The 18036-nt window shown below is 51.1% G+C and overlaps 1 protein-coding gene across 4 annotated transcripts in view; it reads left to right on the forward strand.

The window, feature by feature from the left end:
• ARHGAP25 (Rho GTPase activating protein 25) overlaps positions 1-18036 on the forward strand; it is an 89563-nt gene that overhangs the window by 59646 nt on the left and 11881 nt on the right. For 3 of the 4 annotated variants that reach the window (XM_026017816.2, XM_072746149.1, XM_072746148.1), the window contains exons 5-7: positions 8155-8362; positions 13213-13345; positions 16397-16470. In XM_026017816.2, the coding sequence (XP_025873601.2) occupies positions 8155-8362; positions 13213-13345; positions 16397-16470 (415 nt within the window). Of the gene's footprint in view, positions 1-1335; positions 1586-8154; positions 8363-13212; positions 13346-16396; positions 16471-18036 lie in introns of those variants that run through there. The other variant, XM_026017817.2, reaches the window with a different exon arrangement.

The raw sequence follows: 18036 nt of genomic DNA on the forward strand, positions 1-18036 counted from the left end.
TCCCCAAGAAGGAGGATTTTTACTTATTTTCAGCGATCCCCTTTTCTTTGGGGATCATGAGACAGATACTTTTTTTTTTTTTTTTTAAGATTTCTGTATTTTATTTGACAGAGAGAGAGAGAGAGAGAGCGAGCACGGGCAGGGGGAAGGACAGAGGGAGCAGAGGGAGACTCTGCAGCAGACTCCCCGGCTGAGCGCGGAGCCTGACGCGGGGCTCGTTCCCAGCGCCCTGACATCACGGCCTGAGCCAACACCTAGAGGCGGGCGCTCAGCTGACTGAGCCCCCCGGGCGCCCCCGGGACAGACCCTTATTTATTCACTTACTCAACAAATATCCGTTGAGCGTGTGCCAGGTGCGAAGCGCGGTGCTAGCCCTGGGGGTGCGGCGGTGCCCCCGATGCCCTGCTCCGGAGCTCACGTCTAGCAGGAGACACGGAGCGGGTGAGCCCGTGCGCCCCGACGGCTGGGACAGGCCCTGAAGGAGGAGCGCGGAATGCACTGGGGGGAGAAATGTCTTGGGCAAGAGGATTGGGGGAGGCTCCCCTGAACTCGTGATGATTAAGCTTAAATCCGAAGGGTCAGTGGAGGCCTGGTGGGCAGAGGGGGGCGCAGAGGAACGGACCTCAGCCGGAGGAGCAGCTCCCGCCCAGGCCCTTCGGCTGGGAGGACAGGCTGCCGAGCCAGGGGGTGGACGCATGGACGCGGCCCCGCTGAGGATGGTGGCCTCGGCCCTTGGGTGGCTGGGGTGGGGGCGGTGCTGGTGGAGGCGGAAGGGGCTGTGCAGGGCTGACGTGGCTGTGGACACGACAGGGAAGGAGGGGGCAGTGGTGGTCGAGTCCCCGATTCCCAGCATCTGCGGGAACAGGGGGTGGACCTCAGGTTGGTGGCCCGCCAGCCCCCCAACGCTGAGACTATCCCTAGTCCCTGGGCCGGCTAGCAGGGAGGCCGCGGTGTCTGCTAAAGTCTCAGCGGGAGGGGAACCAGCCCGGTGCCCCGCACCCCCCGGGGACCCTTGTCTCCGAAGGCTGGACCAAGGCCTCTGGGTGGGGGGTGGGGGCGGCGGGCGGAGGCCCGTGCTCCTGCCCACGCGGTGCTACACGGAGGGCAGGAAGGGAGGTGTGCTAGCGAGGCCGCCCGGGGCTGGTGCGCCGGATGTTGTTGTTTTTTGGGTTTTTTTTTTTTTTTTGCCCCACCTCCGTGCTAGCCCTCGGGTGGCAGGTGACAATCAGCTGCTGAGTCACAGGAGGCGCTTACACGGGCGGGCGGCCCGCGGGCTTCAGCTCGCTCTCTAAAGGCCGAGCGGCGCGTGTGAAGGTGAGCGGGGAGGGAGGAGGTGTGGGCAGGGCCAGGGAGGCCCGGGCAGGTGCGGACAGATCGGCGATCTCCGGCCTTGCAGGCAGGTGCTGAGCGAGCCGGATGGTTGTCCTGGGGCGGGGCGGCGGGGGGAGGCCGCCGTGGCTCCGCGGCCTCGCCATGCCTCACGTCCTCAGGTCGCCGCGCTGGGGCCTGGGCCGTGGCCTTGCCGCCCTGGCACAGCTCTCCTGCTGGAATTTCAGGAGGAAAACCCCCAAGCTCCGGAAGAAAGGTATTTCCTCCCTATTCTGTGATTCCATTCTTCCCCTGCAAGGTGCTCTACCCAGCTCCCCGTCCCTGTCCTGCGGGGTGGCCGTCCTGGAGCCGTCCTGGAGCGGAGCCCCGGGGACGGGACGCAGGGGCCAGCGCGGGTGCCAGGCCAGCGGGAGAGGGGGGCTGGGCTGCACCAGAGGCGGGGTGGGGGTGGGGGGGTCTGGGCGATGGGGAAGGGGGACGAGCTCAGAATCCTCCTGCTCTGCTTCCCCAAAGCGCCTCAGGGTCCTGGGGTGGCCTTGCAAATCTGGGGAGGAAGTTGGAGGTCTGGGGTGCGGGGGTCCCCGAGCAGCCGCCGGCCCTTGTTCCTTCCCCCCGAGACTTAGTGATCCCTAAAATTTCACCTGGAGGCTTGTACTCCGCTGGCTCTACGCCAGAGAGATGAAGGTATTGAATCTAGAATCACGGGGCGGTATGAAGGCGGAGACATTCCTAACCCCAGTCTCAGTTTATCCGTCTGCGAAATGGAACGACAGTACCTACGTTGTGAGGTTCTTATGGGGACTAGGAGAAAGCACGCATGAAAGCTTCTAGGGTACTTCATGAAATTAGCTGAACTAATTAAATGCATTCGTAATTAGAATTATTACATCATATATCATAATCCATCCGTCAGTTCAGCTTCACACCCATTGCGACGGCAGGGCCTCCGTTGGCAGTGCCTGGTACAGAGCGAGCAGCAGTCGGGAGTGAACGGCGGGCTGGGAGGGCAGGAGGCAGGTGTGCTAGCTCTGGCTGAAGGAGTGGGTGCAGCCACGGCGCGGGGGGCCTGGGGCGGACAGTGGCCTTCAGGGGCCTCGCATCCCGCAGGCTGCCGTCTTCCTCCCTCCCTAGTCTCCTTGGGCTCTAGGCTCTTTCACGTCCACGCAGGATCAAAGGGCGGTGGCGAGGACTGAGAAGTCAGAGGTGGCTGTAACTCAGGACGGGGGCTTGGGAGCTCCTGGGAGATCTTCTGCCCCTGACTCCTCACACGTGACCCCGGATGGCAAGTGGCCACGTCCTGATTGAAGCAAACTAAGGCAAAGCAGGAGGCTCTTTCTCCCCTCGCGTCCTGCTGCCTCTGGAGCCTGTAGGGGCCATGCCTTGTTGGAGGGAGTGGCTCTGACTGATTTCTCAGCGGGAGGTGTGAGGTCCCGTGTCGCCCTTGTAGGGGCAGTAGGAAGGCTGTGGGGGTGCTGGGGGGGCATGTGAGGGTGAGGGAAGGGAGGCCCAGGACGCTCCAGCATTCAGAGGACGGGGGAGAAGGAGGAGTCATCCGAGGAGGCTGAGGGAGTGTGGCCCACGAGATACATGGAGAAGCCAGTGCAAGTGCCCACAGCCAGGTGGGAAGGGTCTTAAGAAGGAGGGATTTGCGATGTCACAAGGTGCTGATAGAGCAGTTAGGAGGAACATTGAGAATTCGACTCCTCTTGATTTTACAAATGTAAAGGCCATTGATCTCCTTGACAGGAGCAAGTGCTGGTCAGAGTACTTTGGGGAGAGAAGGGCCGCGAGAGAAATCGGAGAGACCGCTGGCGGCGGCTCTTCGAGGACTGGTCCATCCCGTGCCAGGCTCTGTGCCAGGCAATACAAATAGATGGTGAGCCGGGCGGGCTGTCTGCCTTGGAGGCAGACAGGGGAGGAGACACACGTTTAGAACTAAGTTACGTGGGAAGTGGCAGGAGACAACATCTGCAGGGACCCACGGGTTCCCTCTGATGAGAAAACGGTTGAAGCTCCTGCTGCAGGAACATCAGGTGTCCAGGCGGGGAGAGGGAGGAAGGGTATGAGCTCCAGCATGTTCAAAAGCAAAGACCGTTGTTGTTGTTGTTGTTGTTTCATTCTTTTAATCATAATCTCCAGCTACCGAAGAGGCTGGCCCCCAGCACACGCTCAGTTCGTATTTGCTGAATGATTTTGTGAATTCCAGGGGAAGAAGTTTACAGGAAACAGAGGCGCAAAAGAAACCATCACGATAATTTCGACAGAGAAGAGAGATGGTTTAATTTAGAAAGTGTTGATCTGTTGGAGGGAACGGGAGGGTGTTGCAGAGGATCCTGACACACACACTTTTGCTAATGGGGTTCAGTGAGTGCAGGGACCTTGCGTTGATTGCTTTGTATTCTCCATGCCTAGGAAAGTGCCTGACGTTTGACTGCTTGAGTGACTGAATGCTGTTGCCTGGGAAGAAGGCCCATAAGCGTGATTTGGGAGTATCGGGGAGGAGACAAGAGTGAGATTGGAGAAGACACTGGGAGAACTGCCATTAGATGTTGGATGAGAAAGGTTGAATGGATGGATGGGTGGATGGATGGAGAGAGAGAGTGATCGATCAATCTGGACCAGACAGGTGGATTTACAAGTTGCCCATTTGTAGGTGATACCAAATGTACAGAATCGTAGGACCTTTGTCAAAGAAAATGTCTAGAGGGTGGAGACAGCTACGTTGGAATGCCAGGAGGTGATGCACTAAAGGCACAGGTGGAAGAAGGAGCACAGTAAAGGAGATTGCAGAGAAGCCAGCAAGGAGATGGGACCTGAATGAGAGCAGATGGTTTTGTCATGACGTAGGGAGAAAGTCTTGAGGAGGAAGGAGAATCAGCAGCATCAGGAGTCTTCAGGGAAGACCAGGCCAAGGAAGAGCCAGGCCAAGGAAGACAAATATGGAATGAACATAGGCTGTGTCTGGCCATTACGAGGGCACTGGAAACTTTATTGAGTGGATTGGGTGGAAAGATGTGGGCTCAGGAAAGCAGACTGGGCCTGGGATGAGTTGAGAGGTCGATAAGGGAAGAGGTAGAGCCTGTGAGGATGGAAGCAGACATGTTCCTTTACGAGTCTACTGATGAGGAGAAGGAAGGCAACTAGTGATTGTCTGAGGGCTGGGGTAGGAAGTTATTGTTCGGTAAATTGGCAGACTTAGACTCACTTGGGCTCTTCCGACTGGAAAAAGAAAAATTTAAGATAGAAAAGAGATCCAGTGAAGTCTTGTAAGAGGTGCAAATGGATGGGACACACAGGCGGGAAAAGCAACATCTTAGAGGAAAGCACAGGGTCCTTCCTCTGCGAGAAGATGGACAGAGGAGCCAGAAATGCAAGGACGGGGAATGAGGGAGTTAATTCATGAAGCCCTCCTCTTAGGGCACGTTCATCCACTGAGACAGAAGGGAGGAAGGGTGGTGAATGCAAAGCAGAAGGGGAGGGTTTGGAATGAAGGTTTTACCAAGTTTGGGAATATAACCTTCCATGATATGGAATACTGTGCTCCCTGGGAGCTCTGGGTGACCAGACGAAGGCCTGGGGAGGGTACTGGGAGTCAGCAGAGCAGAGGTGATGGAGGAGACAGGAGGCTTGGGAAGTGGGTTTACCGGTGACAGTGGCATCACAAGGACTGGCTGTGGGGTCTGTGAGGGATAGAGGATAAGCAGAGGATGAGGCTGAGAGGCTGGGATGGGGAGAAAAACTACGGGACTTGTTACCCAGTGGGTTTATGGAGGAGCTGGATTCCAGGCCACCTGCAAAACGGAGCATCTGCCTTGGGACCCCAGGAATGGAGCTCCCGTTTGGCAGCTCTGACGTCACCATGAACACCCCAGGTTGTGTCTGGGAGGCAGTTCCCTATCAGAGTCCAGGGAGCCCCTTGAGCCTGAGTTTCAGCTGCTCTGAAACACGTCTGCCTCTCCCTTTGAGGTGCTCCTCACACGCCACACACGTGGTCTATGTTTGAAGTCAGATCATTTCAATCATTTTCTTCCAAATGTCTATCCAGCTCCTTTCACAGGCTTATGTGAAACCAGGGTCTATCCTGCCATTGACATTCTCTGACCGTTTCCCACCATATTGCAGGCGCTCATCTCATTTTCTTTTTTTTTTTTTAAGATTTTATTTATTCATTCATGAGAGACAGAGAGAGAGAGAGAGAGAGAGGCAGAGACCCAGGCAGAGGAGAAGCAGGCTCCCTGCAGGGAGCCTGATGTGGGACTCGATCCCGGGTCTCCAGGATCAGGCCCTGGGCCAAAGGGAGGCACTAAACCGCTGAGCCACCTGGGCTGCCCTCATTTCATTTTCGTATAACTAGAGTAAATTTTTTGACAGCAAGACTTGTGTCCTACGTTCTCTTGTCTGCATTACCCATTCCACGTGGCCTGCCCCTGGCACTCAGGAAATGTTCGTGTGAAGCTGAATCCTTCACCGAGGAGATCTCACTAGTGTTTAAGCTAGAGATGCCACAGTTGTCATCAATCATGGAAAGCACCTGCTTAAAGATGAAATAACTCTTAAGTCATTTGGCAAAACATACCATCGACCTTGTGCCAGGCCCCGGTGCTGCATCCTGGGGATGAAAAGAGGGCATCCCCGTATTTCTGGCTCCGGGGAGCCTAGTCATGCAGAGGGTGTGGGTACCTACGAATAATCCCGTACAGTGTCAAAAGGGATGGGGATATTTGAGAAGGAAGGGACAGGATCTCCCAAGTGGGGGTCAAGGAAAGCTTGTCAGAGGTGATGACATGGATAATGTCATCACGACGTGAATAATGACGTGGATAATGTCTATGATGACATTAGAGCCAGGCCAAGGAAGACAAATACAAGTCCAGCAGACATGGAAGGAGAGGTGAGCAGACCGGGCGACGAGAAGACCATGCAAGGGCATAACGATGACTGGAGAGCTCTGTGGGTTTGGGAAACAGCGGGGTGAGGTGCCTTTGGGGGCGTGACCTGAAGTCAGACGGGAGAGGGGGGCGGGGGCCAGACCAACTGCCAACCCACCAAGCCAGCCCCAACTTTCAAACGTTGTCAGAAGTATTTAACCAAACAGTCTCACTGAGACGCGGTGCATCAAGCAGACGGCAGCCCAGCAGGCCTGGTGGGGAGTGGGGAGCACAGGGACCACCCCGTCTCCCTCCTTGGCTCACCTGCTGGGATGATGGACTTTGAGGGGTAATTTGGAAAATGCTACTGTGACACCTGGGGAAGAAGTGGATGATTGTTACAAACGGGGGGCGGGGGCGTGGGGGGCAGTGTGGGCTCAGGTAAATTGGAGCCGATTTAGAAAGGGGAGCAGCAGGAGCGCCCGAGCACAGCAGAGAAGGGACCCCGCTGCCTGGCTGGGGGCAGTGAGGGAGCGAGCGGGTTCACACTAGCGAGGCTGGGCCCGGGACCAGCCAGAGGGAGAACCATGGGGAAAACCAAAGGGCTTCGGGGAGCCCTGCCCTGGGAATTGAGTGGGTCGGGGTATCGGGCTCCGAAGTGTGACGGAGGCGCAGGACAGAGCTGAAGCCGAGGCCTGTCTTCTGAGCCTGCAGGAGTCCAAGGGCATGGGGCTCTGGGGGGAGGGCGGGGAGCCAACAACCGTCCTGCTTTAACCACTAACCTTGTTACCCCGGGGCAGGGCAGGGGTGTGGATCACGGGGCCAGGCCCGGCAGGGCTGAGTTAGAGCTGGTCCACACATGCTTTGCTGGAGGCGGTGTCATTTGGAAAAATGTTTCTGGACAACAGTTTGCATACCATTGAGTCATAAAAATGTTCAAACCACTTGACCCAGTAATTCTACCTGTGGGAATTTGCCCTAAGGAAATAGTTCTAAAGGGTGAAAAGCCTACATTCACCCATCCAAACGTTAATTAATTAATTAAGCAATTAATTAGAAATTATACATTGCACTGAATACGTTCCAGGAACCCTCCTAGGTGGATAAGCACGTTCACTGTGGCAATTTTAAAAATAGTAGAACATTTGGGACGCCTGGGTGGTGACCGACCCTGGATTTAGGCTCAGGTCATGATCCGGGGTCCTGGAATCGAGCCCCGGGTCAGGCCCTGTGCTCAGCAGGGAGTCTGCTTGAGGACTCTCCCTCTCCCTCTGCTCTTACCCCCACCTCCCACTCCTCTCTCTCTCCATCTCTCTCCCAAATAAATAAATAAGTCTTAAAGAAAAATAAAAATAGCAAAACATACAAGAAAATCTAAATTATGCAAAGCGCCGCGATTTAATACAGTGTGAGACGTCCCCGGGATGGTCTGTTATTTTCCGATGTTCTATGACACAAGCAAAATTCAAAACTGCCTGCTTGCTGCCGCGGCCAAGAGCACATTCTGGCGAGCTCACTGCCCGGGCTTGAATTCTGACCACCATGCCCCGGGGCCTGACCTTGGCAAGTCGGGTAGCGCCTCTGAGGCTCAGCGAGTGGTGAGTGTGACAGTCCTACTACCTTGTGGGGTTGCCGTTAGGGTGAAATGGAACAGCGTGCGAAACGCTCAGCACGATTCCTAGCACACCACAGGTGCTCAGTGAAAGCAAGTTGTTATCTTCGCCGAGTAAAAATGCGGGTCAAGAGAAAAAGAGTGACAGAGAACGCTCCACATTTAGACGTTTTTAGGAAACGTCACGGGCAACTCGTCACCTATATTTTGTTTAGCACCATCGCACTAAAACTTTTGGGGTTACAGGTAACACGGACGAGTCTAGCTAGAGGCGCGGCACTTTGACCTTTCAGTTCATCCAACGGAGGGCAGAGCGATGAGCGGGTCCTGTTTTTCTCTTCCCAGCTGTGTTTGGCCAACGTTTGGATGAGACGGTGGCCTATGAGCAGAAATTCGGCCCCCACCTGGTGCCCATCCTGGTGGAGAAGTGTGCAGAGTTCATCCTCCAGCACGGCCTACATGAAGAGGGCATCTTCCGGCTCCCTGGGCAGGACAACCTGGTGAAGCAACTCAGAGATGCTTTCGATGCCGGGGAGCGGCCCTCCTTCGACAGGTACGTGGCCCTGGGCCCGCCGTCCCCAGCCCCAGTGGGCTCGGAGCCTTCCCTCTACCAGCTGAGCTGGGGGACTCGCAGACGCCCCCAGAGCCCCGCTGGCAACCGAGAGAGCCTCCTGTTGTACCGACCACTTAAGTGAGCGATGCTGTGAACCCGAAGCCGGGCCTTGCCGGGCAGTCGGGGGATGTTGGGGAGGTGCTGAGGCAGGAGCGGGGAAGGCGGGAGCTCGCTCAAAGCCCCGTGCCATGTCTGTGCCCGAGGGCTCGGCTTTCCAAAAATGGCCAGAGCCAGGGCTTCTGCTTGGTTTGGGAGACACAGTGGTGTCCACCTGGGAACTCAGTTCTGTGCCTCTTCGGAGCGAGTACGTGATGCTGTGGCAGCTGGCATCCTCCCCTGTGTCCCCCGTGGAGGTTGCCCAGGTCGGGGGGGGGGGGGCACAGCAGCTGTAGTGGCAATTCTTCTCATCATGGCCTACCTGTGCCCCACCTCCCGGCTGCCCCGCCGAGGTTGTCAGCTCTGCCACCATCAGCCAGTACCGCCTCCACCCCGACATTGGACAGTCTCCGCCTCTTGTGCAATATTTGCCCTGGTTGCCTGCGTGTGCTTGTCCCACTGGCAAGAAAGAGCCATTGTTCTTTCCAAATGAGCAGCCCATAAATCAAGATTTGGTGAGACAGGCCTAAACCCTACCTGCTTCCCAAAGGTTGCAATTCCCCACGAGGTTATTTAAAAGGACCTAGGAACGGGGCTGATCCTGGGAAAATCATGAACAGCTAAGTGCCATGAGCTCCCCCGCCCCACCGTCCAACCCAGCCACCGGCGATGGCCGTTCTCCCTCTGCAGCATCTCTGATGCCACCTGCTCTCTCGGGTCTCACAGCCACGGCCTGAGCTTGGACCACCACTGACTGGCTTTGCCGCCGTCGGCGTGCAGCAGGTTGACTTACCAAGGGGGCTGTACTTGTACAGGGAAGCACCGGGTGCGGTTGCTACTGGAACTACAGCGGGTTGTGGGCACCAAGTGTACGGAGCCCTCAGCAGCGCTATAAATTGCGATTCATCATCAGGCACCTGTTCACCGAAGCTCGCCACCTTTATATCCAGTTTTCTTCTTCCGCTCTTCATTAGCTTTGAGTTGATCAAAAAGATACAGGTGGGTTATTGCTAAAGCAATGTGAACAGTGAGCCAGGATTGCAGGTGTTCCTCACACACTTGCCCTGGGCTTGATTTTATGTACCTATAATGTCAGCCTGGGTGGCGGAGTCATAGTCTTTGATTCCTGTGAAATATTTGGGGCTGAAAGAAGGAAACTTAGCTCGTCATGACCTCTCCACCCCCAGAACCAAGAAGTAGAGTTTGCACACCTAGAAATAGAAAGGGTCACCCTGGACTCTTGAGAGTCCTCCCAGGGCCGATTTTGGGGTCTATGTAATCCTTGTGGATACTCATCTAGATCCCCTACACTTGTCATATGTGTGGTTTGAGATGCCCCAGATCGTCTCACTGGAATGAAGAGAGGCAAAGGAGCTATTGTTTGGCAGATTCTAGTGCAGCTGTATCTGATTCTCATTAAACATTTGCATATAAAAGTTAAAATCTCTTTGTTAAGTTTTTGCTGAGCTGGACACTATCTGGCCACAGAACGAATACACCTCTGATGCCTGTATTTCTGTGAGGAACATGCAGATGTGTCACATCTGAAGGCCAGGGCTACCAGGGAGAGCCGCTCGTGGTGCCTGGGCTAATCTCAGGTGTTGAACTCAGGAGTTAACCTGGCGCCTGAGTTGCCCTTAGTCCTTGACTTAAGAAAAGCCATTTAAAGATATTTCATTGGGGTGAAGGAATAGCAAACTCAGGAAAAATCATGCTGGAAATTTAGACTCTAACAGTGGCAACTGCTCTGGCCCTGTTGCAATGGGGGCACAGACATTAAACCAGAGATTTATAGAAATAATCGTATAATTTCTATTGTGTTAGGCGCTCAAGTTGAAAACTAGATGGTACCACGAGAACTTGGAACTGGAGCCTTTTCAAAAAATATATATATTTATTTATTAGAGAGAAAGAGAGTGGGGGAAGGGGCAGCGGGAGAGACAATCTTAAGCAGATCCCACATTGAGCCCAACCCAGGGCTCGATCTCACAACCCTGAGATCATGACCTGAGCCAAAAGCAAGAGTGAGATGCTTGATGGATTGCACCATCCTCGTGCACAACCCCTCCCTCCCAGCCCCAATACACACTGATGTCCCAGAACAGGAGCCTTTTGACATATTCTAGTGGATTTAGGGAGAGTTCCAAGAAGAAATGACTCTTCACCCAGACACATTAAGCAGGCACGAGGAGTTAGCCAGGACAAGCAGCGTTGTCTTCCCCCGATAAAATGAATCGGGAAGCTTCCTCTGGTATTAAATGTTCCAAGATGCTTTACACAGATAATTGCGTTCTTTGGCTATAGCTTTGAAGCAGCTACCCTACATCAGTGGTTACAGCCCTTTCTTTTTTTCTAATGTTGGATATTTTTGCTATTGTAGTTTCTTCTGATGGAACTACCTAGTCATTTGTGGGTTTTGTTATTGTCATTTATCTTTAAAATATTCTTTTTTTAAAAAAAATGTGTTATCTATATTTTCTTACTTCAAATTGTTGTTTGCGACATTCGTTGCTTGGGTCTATTTTTTGTGCGGGGCGCTGTGCCAGGCAGTGGACGGAAGGTCAGAGAACGGAACCAACCGCGTGGAGGCAGGAGGCCACATAGGAAGCTGGGGCGGGATCTTGGCAAAAGGCCTTGCCTTCTGAAACAGGGCAGTGTTTGGGGGGTGGGGGTGGGACTGAGAGCGATTCACATGACATTCGGATAGAATTGAGGGGCTTGGGGAGCATAATTGGAGGCGGGGTGAGGGAGAGGCCCTGGATTCTAAAACCATAGAGAGGATTGCAATGCTGGGGCTTGAGGAGAAGCCGCTCTGGGACTTTAGGGGAATGCCCACCCCCCGCAAAGTTGTCAGCTGGTTGTCCTTCCACCATTTTCTTGGGAACGTCTTGTGTATTTTAACAAGAGGGCTTCGCCCAGGAATATTTTTAGGCAGTGACTCAGCAGAGAAGGCTTTTCCAGAATCCCCACCTTAAGTGAATGGTTCCCAGCCCCAATTTCCTGCGGCAGCAGTGGAGCACGGTCAGGGCTCCGTGCCAGCTCGAGTTCTCCTTCTGAGGAAGAGAAGCCCACAGGCTGCAAAGGGGGCCCCGTTTCAGGAGACAGCTCCGAACACGGGCTGGCAAAAGCCAACGACAAAGCTTACCCAGGATGTCAAGACAGAAGTTCACAGTCAAGTCCTGATGCTCTTGCTTCTGCTCCCTCCATTCTTCTCTTCTCCTCCTTCTGGCCAAACCGACCCCTCCTGTCCCTTCTTCGGGAGCCACGTCTACGCGGCCGATTCTACATTCCCCATCACTGAAACCCAGGACACCCCGTAGCTGTCCAAACCTCCTACCGCATCATAGCTTTTCAAAATACAACCAGGACAGTTGCTTAAGAACACCATTTTTTTTTATATGAGGTAAATAAATATGAAGTAAATAATCGCTTCACTAATGAACCTCAAACATACGGTAGATCCAGACTTATTTTCTCTTCTAGAGCTGCAGAACAAATGCATTAGCTCTATGAACGAGCAGTCAGCAGACTTTGATCAAGGGCTATGTGTGAAACATCGAGGCTCTGCAGGCCAGATGGTTTCTGCTGCAGCTACTCGGCTCTGCTCTTAGCAGAGTTACAGCGCAAAATCAGCCAGAGACGATGCAAAGATGCATGAGCATGATGGTATTCCGGGAACACCGTATGGGTGCTGAAATTCAAATTTCACATCATTTCCCCAGGCCGTGAAATAGGCTTCTTTTGACTTTTGTTCCCAACCATTTGAAAACATGAAACTCATTCTTAGCTCAGGGGCTGTGCAGATACAGGCAGTGGCCCAGATTCAACTCCTGGGCCATGGTTTGCCCATTCCTGTGGTAAACTGGAGAAGCTGAGCTGAAAAACCCAAGACTCCTTCAGTGAACAGGCAGTCATCTGAATGCTGCCTCTCTTTCTGCAGCAGGGTCTCTGCTCCCCACCCTCTGGGCTGGTACATGTGCTCCCTTCCCCGTGCTGTAACTCCTTGCCACTCTTCCAATCTTGTCCCATCTCGCTCCCCAACTCTGCATTGGGTGTCCCTTTTTCATACTTCCATACATCCCAGGCCCTGGACTTCCTTGTTGTGCTACTAACGTCACAATATTGTAATGACTTGATAATGTTTGAGTCTGCATGGCTCTGTGGCCCATCAGGCCAAGTGTCGTGTGTATCCCTCCGGTTCACTGCTGAAATCCCAGTGGTTGACCTAGAATCTTGAAGCTAGTAGGTTCTCTCAATACTTACTGACCGAGTGCATGATCGTGCAAATAGATGAATGAATCCCAGAAATGTTTTAAGCTCTCAGAGAGTTTAAAGAGATCATGGGCCATGGATATAAATGGAGGAAAAATCACAGGAAAAATTAGAGACTAAGTAGAGAATGCAAAAAAGGTGACTTGGAGAAAAAAGATAAAAATAACTTAATAGGATTAATGGAAAGGTAGATCTTGAACTTACTTTTGAGGTGGGTGGAAGAGATAAAGGAAAAAGTGTTGGGAATCATTATTCCCAAGAAGATTAGCAAAGATGTTTTGTTTGAATACATCTTTATCAGACTCTTCTCCTTTGCAAAACTCCCTTTTGGAACCTAGGATTCTGTTCAGTGCATCACCAAGGGAGAGGTGAGGAATGTTCTGGAGTTTCACTTTCAAAGGACATTGCTTATTTTTTTGCAGAGATACGGATGTGCACACAGTGGCCTCCCTTTTAAAGCTCTACCTCCGAGACCTCCCAGAGCCAGTGGTTCCCTGGAGCCAGTACGAGGGGTTCCTGCTATGTGGGCAGCTCATGAACGCGGATGAGGCAAAGGTTTGTATCTCATTAGAGTTAGTTGTCCCGCTTTGGAAGAAGGTGATGGTTATTGAACACGATTCTGGTGGGCGAGCAACAGTAGGTCAGGGGACTACACCTTTTAGTGGGATACTTTGTCACATTGGAACTTTGTCAGGAACAAAAGGCAATTGAGGCCAAGCATAGGGACAGCCTTGCTGGGATATGACAATCCAGTGCAGATGGACTATAGTGAATACACTCAAGGCAGTTTAACAAGAAAAAGAGGAAGCTGCTGAGCAAGGTTCCGAGCAGTATGGCCTTGCCGAGGCCCAGTGCGACACAAGGACACACCGACCAGCCTGGAAGTCGGGTGAGAGGTGAGGACGTTCTAGTTGCACGGTGACCACGAGTGTCAGCACGGCCATACAAGGAAGGCATGTGCTGGAGAAGGGAAGGACAAGGAGCTTTCCCTTTGCTTACAGGGCCGTGGCCGGCATCCACGGCAGCTTGCTCGTCAGAGCGCACGAGTTCGCCTGTGGGATTTGTGACCTTATGTAAATCTTTTCCTGGAAGGTCTTACAGTCCACACTCACTGCACTGGAGTCATGTTAATTAAACAAACCAACCAATGAAATAAACGAGGAAAACCCATCTAACAACAATAAGACGTTCATGAATTTTAACCCGGATTTGCAAAACCAAATGCCTGAAGGATACATTTTTATTATGTTGCTAATAATTGGGGTCTCACTCCCCAGTTCTGGGAGGTTAGTTCTTAGCAATATTGGGTTAAAGCTCTTTTTGATGAAGTGGTACTTGAAAAAGCCTCCAGTGAAGACCTGGATTTAACTTTGATTTTGCCATTAGGCAAGTTAAGCATTTTCTATGAGAGTTTATTTATTCAGAGCAACACAGCATTCTATCGTGGTGCACGGGTAGGTGGTGTCATTGGTCAGTATGGTGACAACTAACCCACACATGGTCATTGGGCGCTTGAAACGTGGCTGGTTCAACTAAAGAACCAAATTCCTGATTTCATTTTATTTTTTCAAATACTTAAAATAGTCACTTGTGTCAAGTAGCTGTTGTACCAGACAGCACAAACTGAGACAAGCTTTAGCATAACGTCTGCTATACTCAGGATAGTTTTGAGGACAAAGGATATGAGGTAGGTGAGTGATGTCTTTAAATTATTTTTAATTTAAAACTTAATAATATTTTTATCTTTAATTATTGGTTTAGGGAGAGATTTATTCTCTATTTAGAATTTCTTATGTAGTATACCCCTAGAAAATAATAAATAATGACAATAATATATATTATTTTCTGGGATTATACAACATAACATATATATATATATGATAGTTATCATTTTTAAACAACAGAGCAACAGTCCCCTCAACCTGGTAGAAAGCACAGCTATGAGAACTTCTTTCCTGACTCAGGATGAAAAGCCTCATGATTTAAGGGGATCCTGATTTTGTATTTCAACATTAGGAAATGAATGGGGTGATAATGCTGCTGCTAACAGGTTGGAGCCAGTTTAGCTCTTTTCTGGCACAAAAGTTAGGTTGCTGGGATCCCTGGGTGGCTCAGCAGTTTAGCGTCTGCCTTCGGCCCAGGGTGAGACCCCGGGGTCCCGGGATCAAGTCCCATGTCGGGCTCCCTGCGTGGAGCCTGCTTCTCCCTCTACCTGTGTCTCTGTCTCTCTCTCTCTCTCTCTCTTTGTGTCTCTCATGAATAAATAAATAAAATCTTTTTTTTTTTAAAGTTAGGTTGCATGATCTCGTATAGACCTTCGTCGGCAACATGGTGACAGGCTTCCTGGGATGTAACGATCCAATAAAGAATGGACTAGAACCAAATACCCCGAGCCACTTGAGAATTAGCAGCTGTGTGCATGATTCTGTGCATGATTTATGATTTATTTATTTATTTATTTTTGGTCAGGGGTGAGAAGAGGACATGAAAAGTCTTAATTCGGGCATATCAGCGTACCTTTGTGAAAATAATAACATTTTATGGAATAAGGTTTAAAAGTTGACTAAAAAAATCCGCGTTCCAGACAACCTCTCCTACCTCCCCCACCAACCCCCGCCGGCACATGCATTCTTTGTATGACAGTCTCATGGATCTAGAACATTCTGACCTTTACCTGCTCCCCTCCCCCAGATTAGTCAGCCTGTCCTGGGTGCCAGCAGGTCTCAGCAAGGCCACATTGCTTTAAACCCTTCTCAGAAGCTTCCTTCTCTCAATACTGATTTTTTTTTCTTTTCTCAATACTTTTAAAATGATTTGGGGTGTGGGATCCCTGGGTGGTGCAGCGGTTTGGCGCCTGCCTTTGGCCCAGGGCGCGATCCTGGAGACCCGGGATTGAATCCCACATCAGGCTCCCGGTGCATGGAGCCTGCTTCTCCCTCTGCCTGTGTCTCTGCCTCTCTCTCTCTCTCTCTCTGTGACTATCATAAATAAATAAAAAATTTAAAAAAAAATGATTTGGGGTGTTTGGTGATGATCCGGTTCTTTACTGCAGTGTTACATCGCAAGCATTCACGGAGCAAACAATTATTGTATGAGTCATCGAATTGTCCTGGCTTTAGAGTAGCTCTGAGCTGGGGAAGAGGGTGTGATTCAAGACAATGAAAAAAATATGCTAAAAAACAAAACAAAGCAACCTGTGTGCCTCTACATGCTGGGTTGTTTTTTTCTTTTTTTCAGTTTCCTCAGATTTTATAATTATTTCAAAGTAAAATGCTTTTTAAAAAAACACAAAAACTGGGGCTCAGCTGGTTCAATGTCTGCCTTAGGCTTGAGTCATGATCTCGGGGTCCTGGGATCGAGCCCCCCATTGGGCTCCCTGCCCAGCGGGGACTCTGCTTCTCGCTCTCCCTCTGCAGCTCCCCCTGCTTGTGCTCTCTCTCTGTTAAATAAAAAAATAAAATCTTAAAACACACACACAAGCTACGGGAACAGGAATGACTGCCGGTGTTCCCTCTGCACGGACCTGCCAGTTTTGTTCCCTGTGTTCCAGAGGCTCCCGGCTGGCGAGGGAGCAGGCTTGTTTACGGTGTTAAAATCTCTTCCCAGGCGCAGCAGGAGTTGGTGAAGCAGCTGTCCCTCCTTCCTCGAGACAACTACAGCCTCCTGAGCTACCTGTGCAGGTAAGAATCCCCTGGCATCAGTTTCCAGCCAACTGTATCAGAAAGAAGCCCCCGGTTAGGGGAGGAAAGAACGTCTCTGTAAACTCAGAGCTTCTGCTGCAGACCTTGGGAAGGTCAACTGCATTCCCGCGGCGCCAAAGCAGTTCCCTTTATCCACAACATAATGAAAAAGACCCACTGAAAGTCTGATCGGCTCACAAAGTGAGCATGCATCTTCCTTCAGAGCTGTCGCAGTGCTGCCTGGAGTCCCGGGACATGCAGTAACACCCAGAATCCTTAAAATGTTTCTAGAATGATCTCCCATCTTCCTGGCTCTGGGCCATAACTTAGTGCCTTAGAGACATTCATTTCAGGCCACTCATTTCCCTTTCTGGGGACCTGCTGTGTGCAATCTCTGTAGTGACACGGAGCATGTAGATTGACCCACAGTCTGGCTATCGTGGACACTGCTGCTGTGAACACTGGGTGCAGGCGTCCCGGCGTTTCACTGCATCTGAATATTCGGGGTAAATCCCCAGCAGTGCAATTGCTGGGTCGTAAGGCAGCTCTATTTTTAACTTCTTAAGGAACTTCGGCCCTATTTTTCAGAGTGGCTGCGCCAGCTTGCGTTCCTCACCAACCTTTGCTATTTCCTGTGTTAGTTTTAGCCATTCTCACTGGTGTGAGGTGGGATCTCGTCGTGGTTTTGATCTGTATTTCCCTGATGACAAGTGATGCGGAGCATTTTCTCATGTGTCTGTTGGCCACGTCTATGTTGTCTTTGGGGAAATGCCTGTTCATGTCTTCTGCCCATGTCTTGACTGGATTACTTGTTCTTTGGGTGTAGTTTGATAAGTTCTTTATACATCTTGGATACCAGCCGTTTTATCTGATGTGTCGTTTGCAAATACCTTCTCCCATCCTGTAGGTTGTCTTTTAGTTTTATTGACTATTTCCTTTGCTGTGCAGGAGCTTTTTATCTTGATGAAGTCCCAATAGTTCATTTTTGCTTTTGTTTCCTTTGCCTTCATAGACGTGTCTAGCAAGAAGTCGCTGTGACCAAGGTCAAAGAAGTTGTGGCCTGTGTTTTCCTCTAGGATTTTGATGGATTCTTGTCTTACATTTAGATCTTTCATCCATTTCAAGTGTAGCTTTGTGTCTGGTGTAAGAGAATGGTCCGGTTCCATTCTTTTGTGTGCGGCTGTCCAATTTTCCCAGCACCATTTGTTGAAGAGACGTGTCTTTTTCCCAGTGGATATTCGTCCCTGCTTTGTTGAAGATTAGTTAACCATAGAGTTGGGGGCCCATTTCAAGTTCTCTCTTCTGTTCCATTGATCCGTGTATCTGTGTTGTGCCAGGACCACACTGTCTTGATGACCACAGCTTTGTAAGAGCTTAAAGTCCATAACTGTGATACCATCAGTTTTGGTTTTCTTTTTCAACATTCGTTTGGCCATTTGGAAACTTTTCTGGTTCCATACAAATCTTGGGATTATTTGTTCCAACTCTGTGAAGAAAGTCCATGGTATTTTGATAGCAATTGCATTGAATATATACATTGCCCAGGGTAGCATTGACATTTTCACA

The sequence above is a fragment of the Vulpes vulpes genome, unplaced genomic scaffold (genome assembly GCF_048418805.1).
Source record: "Vulpes vulpes isolate BD-2025 unplaced genomic scaffold, VulVul3 u000000657, whole genome shotgun sequence".
Classification (NCBI taxonomy): Eukaryota; Metazoa; Chordata; class Mammalia; order Carnivora; family Canidae; genus Vulpes; species Vulpes vulpes.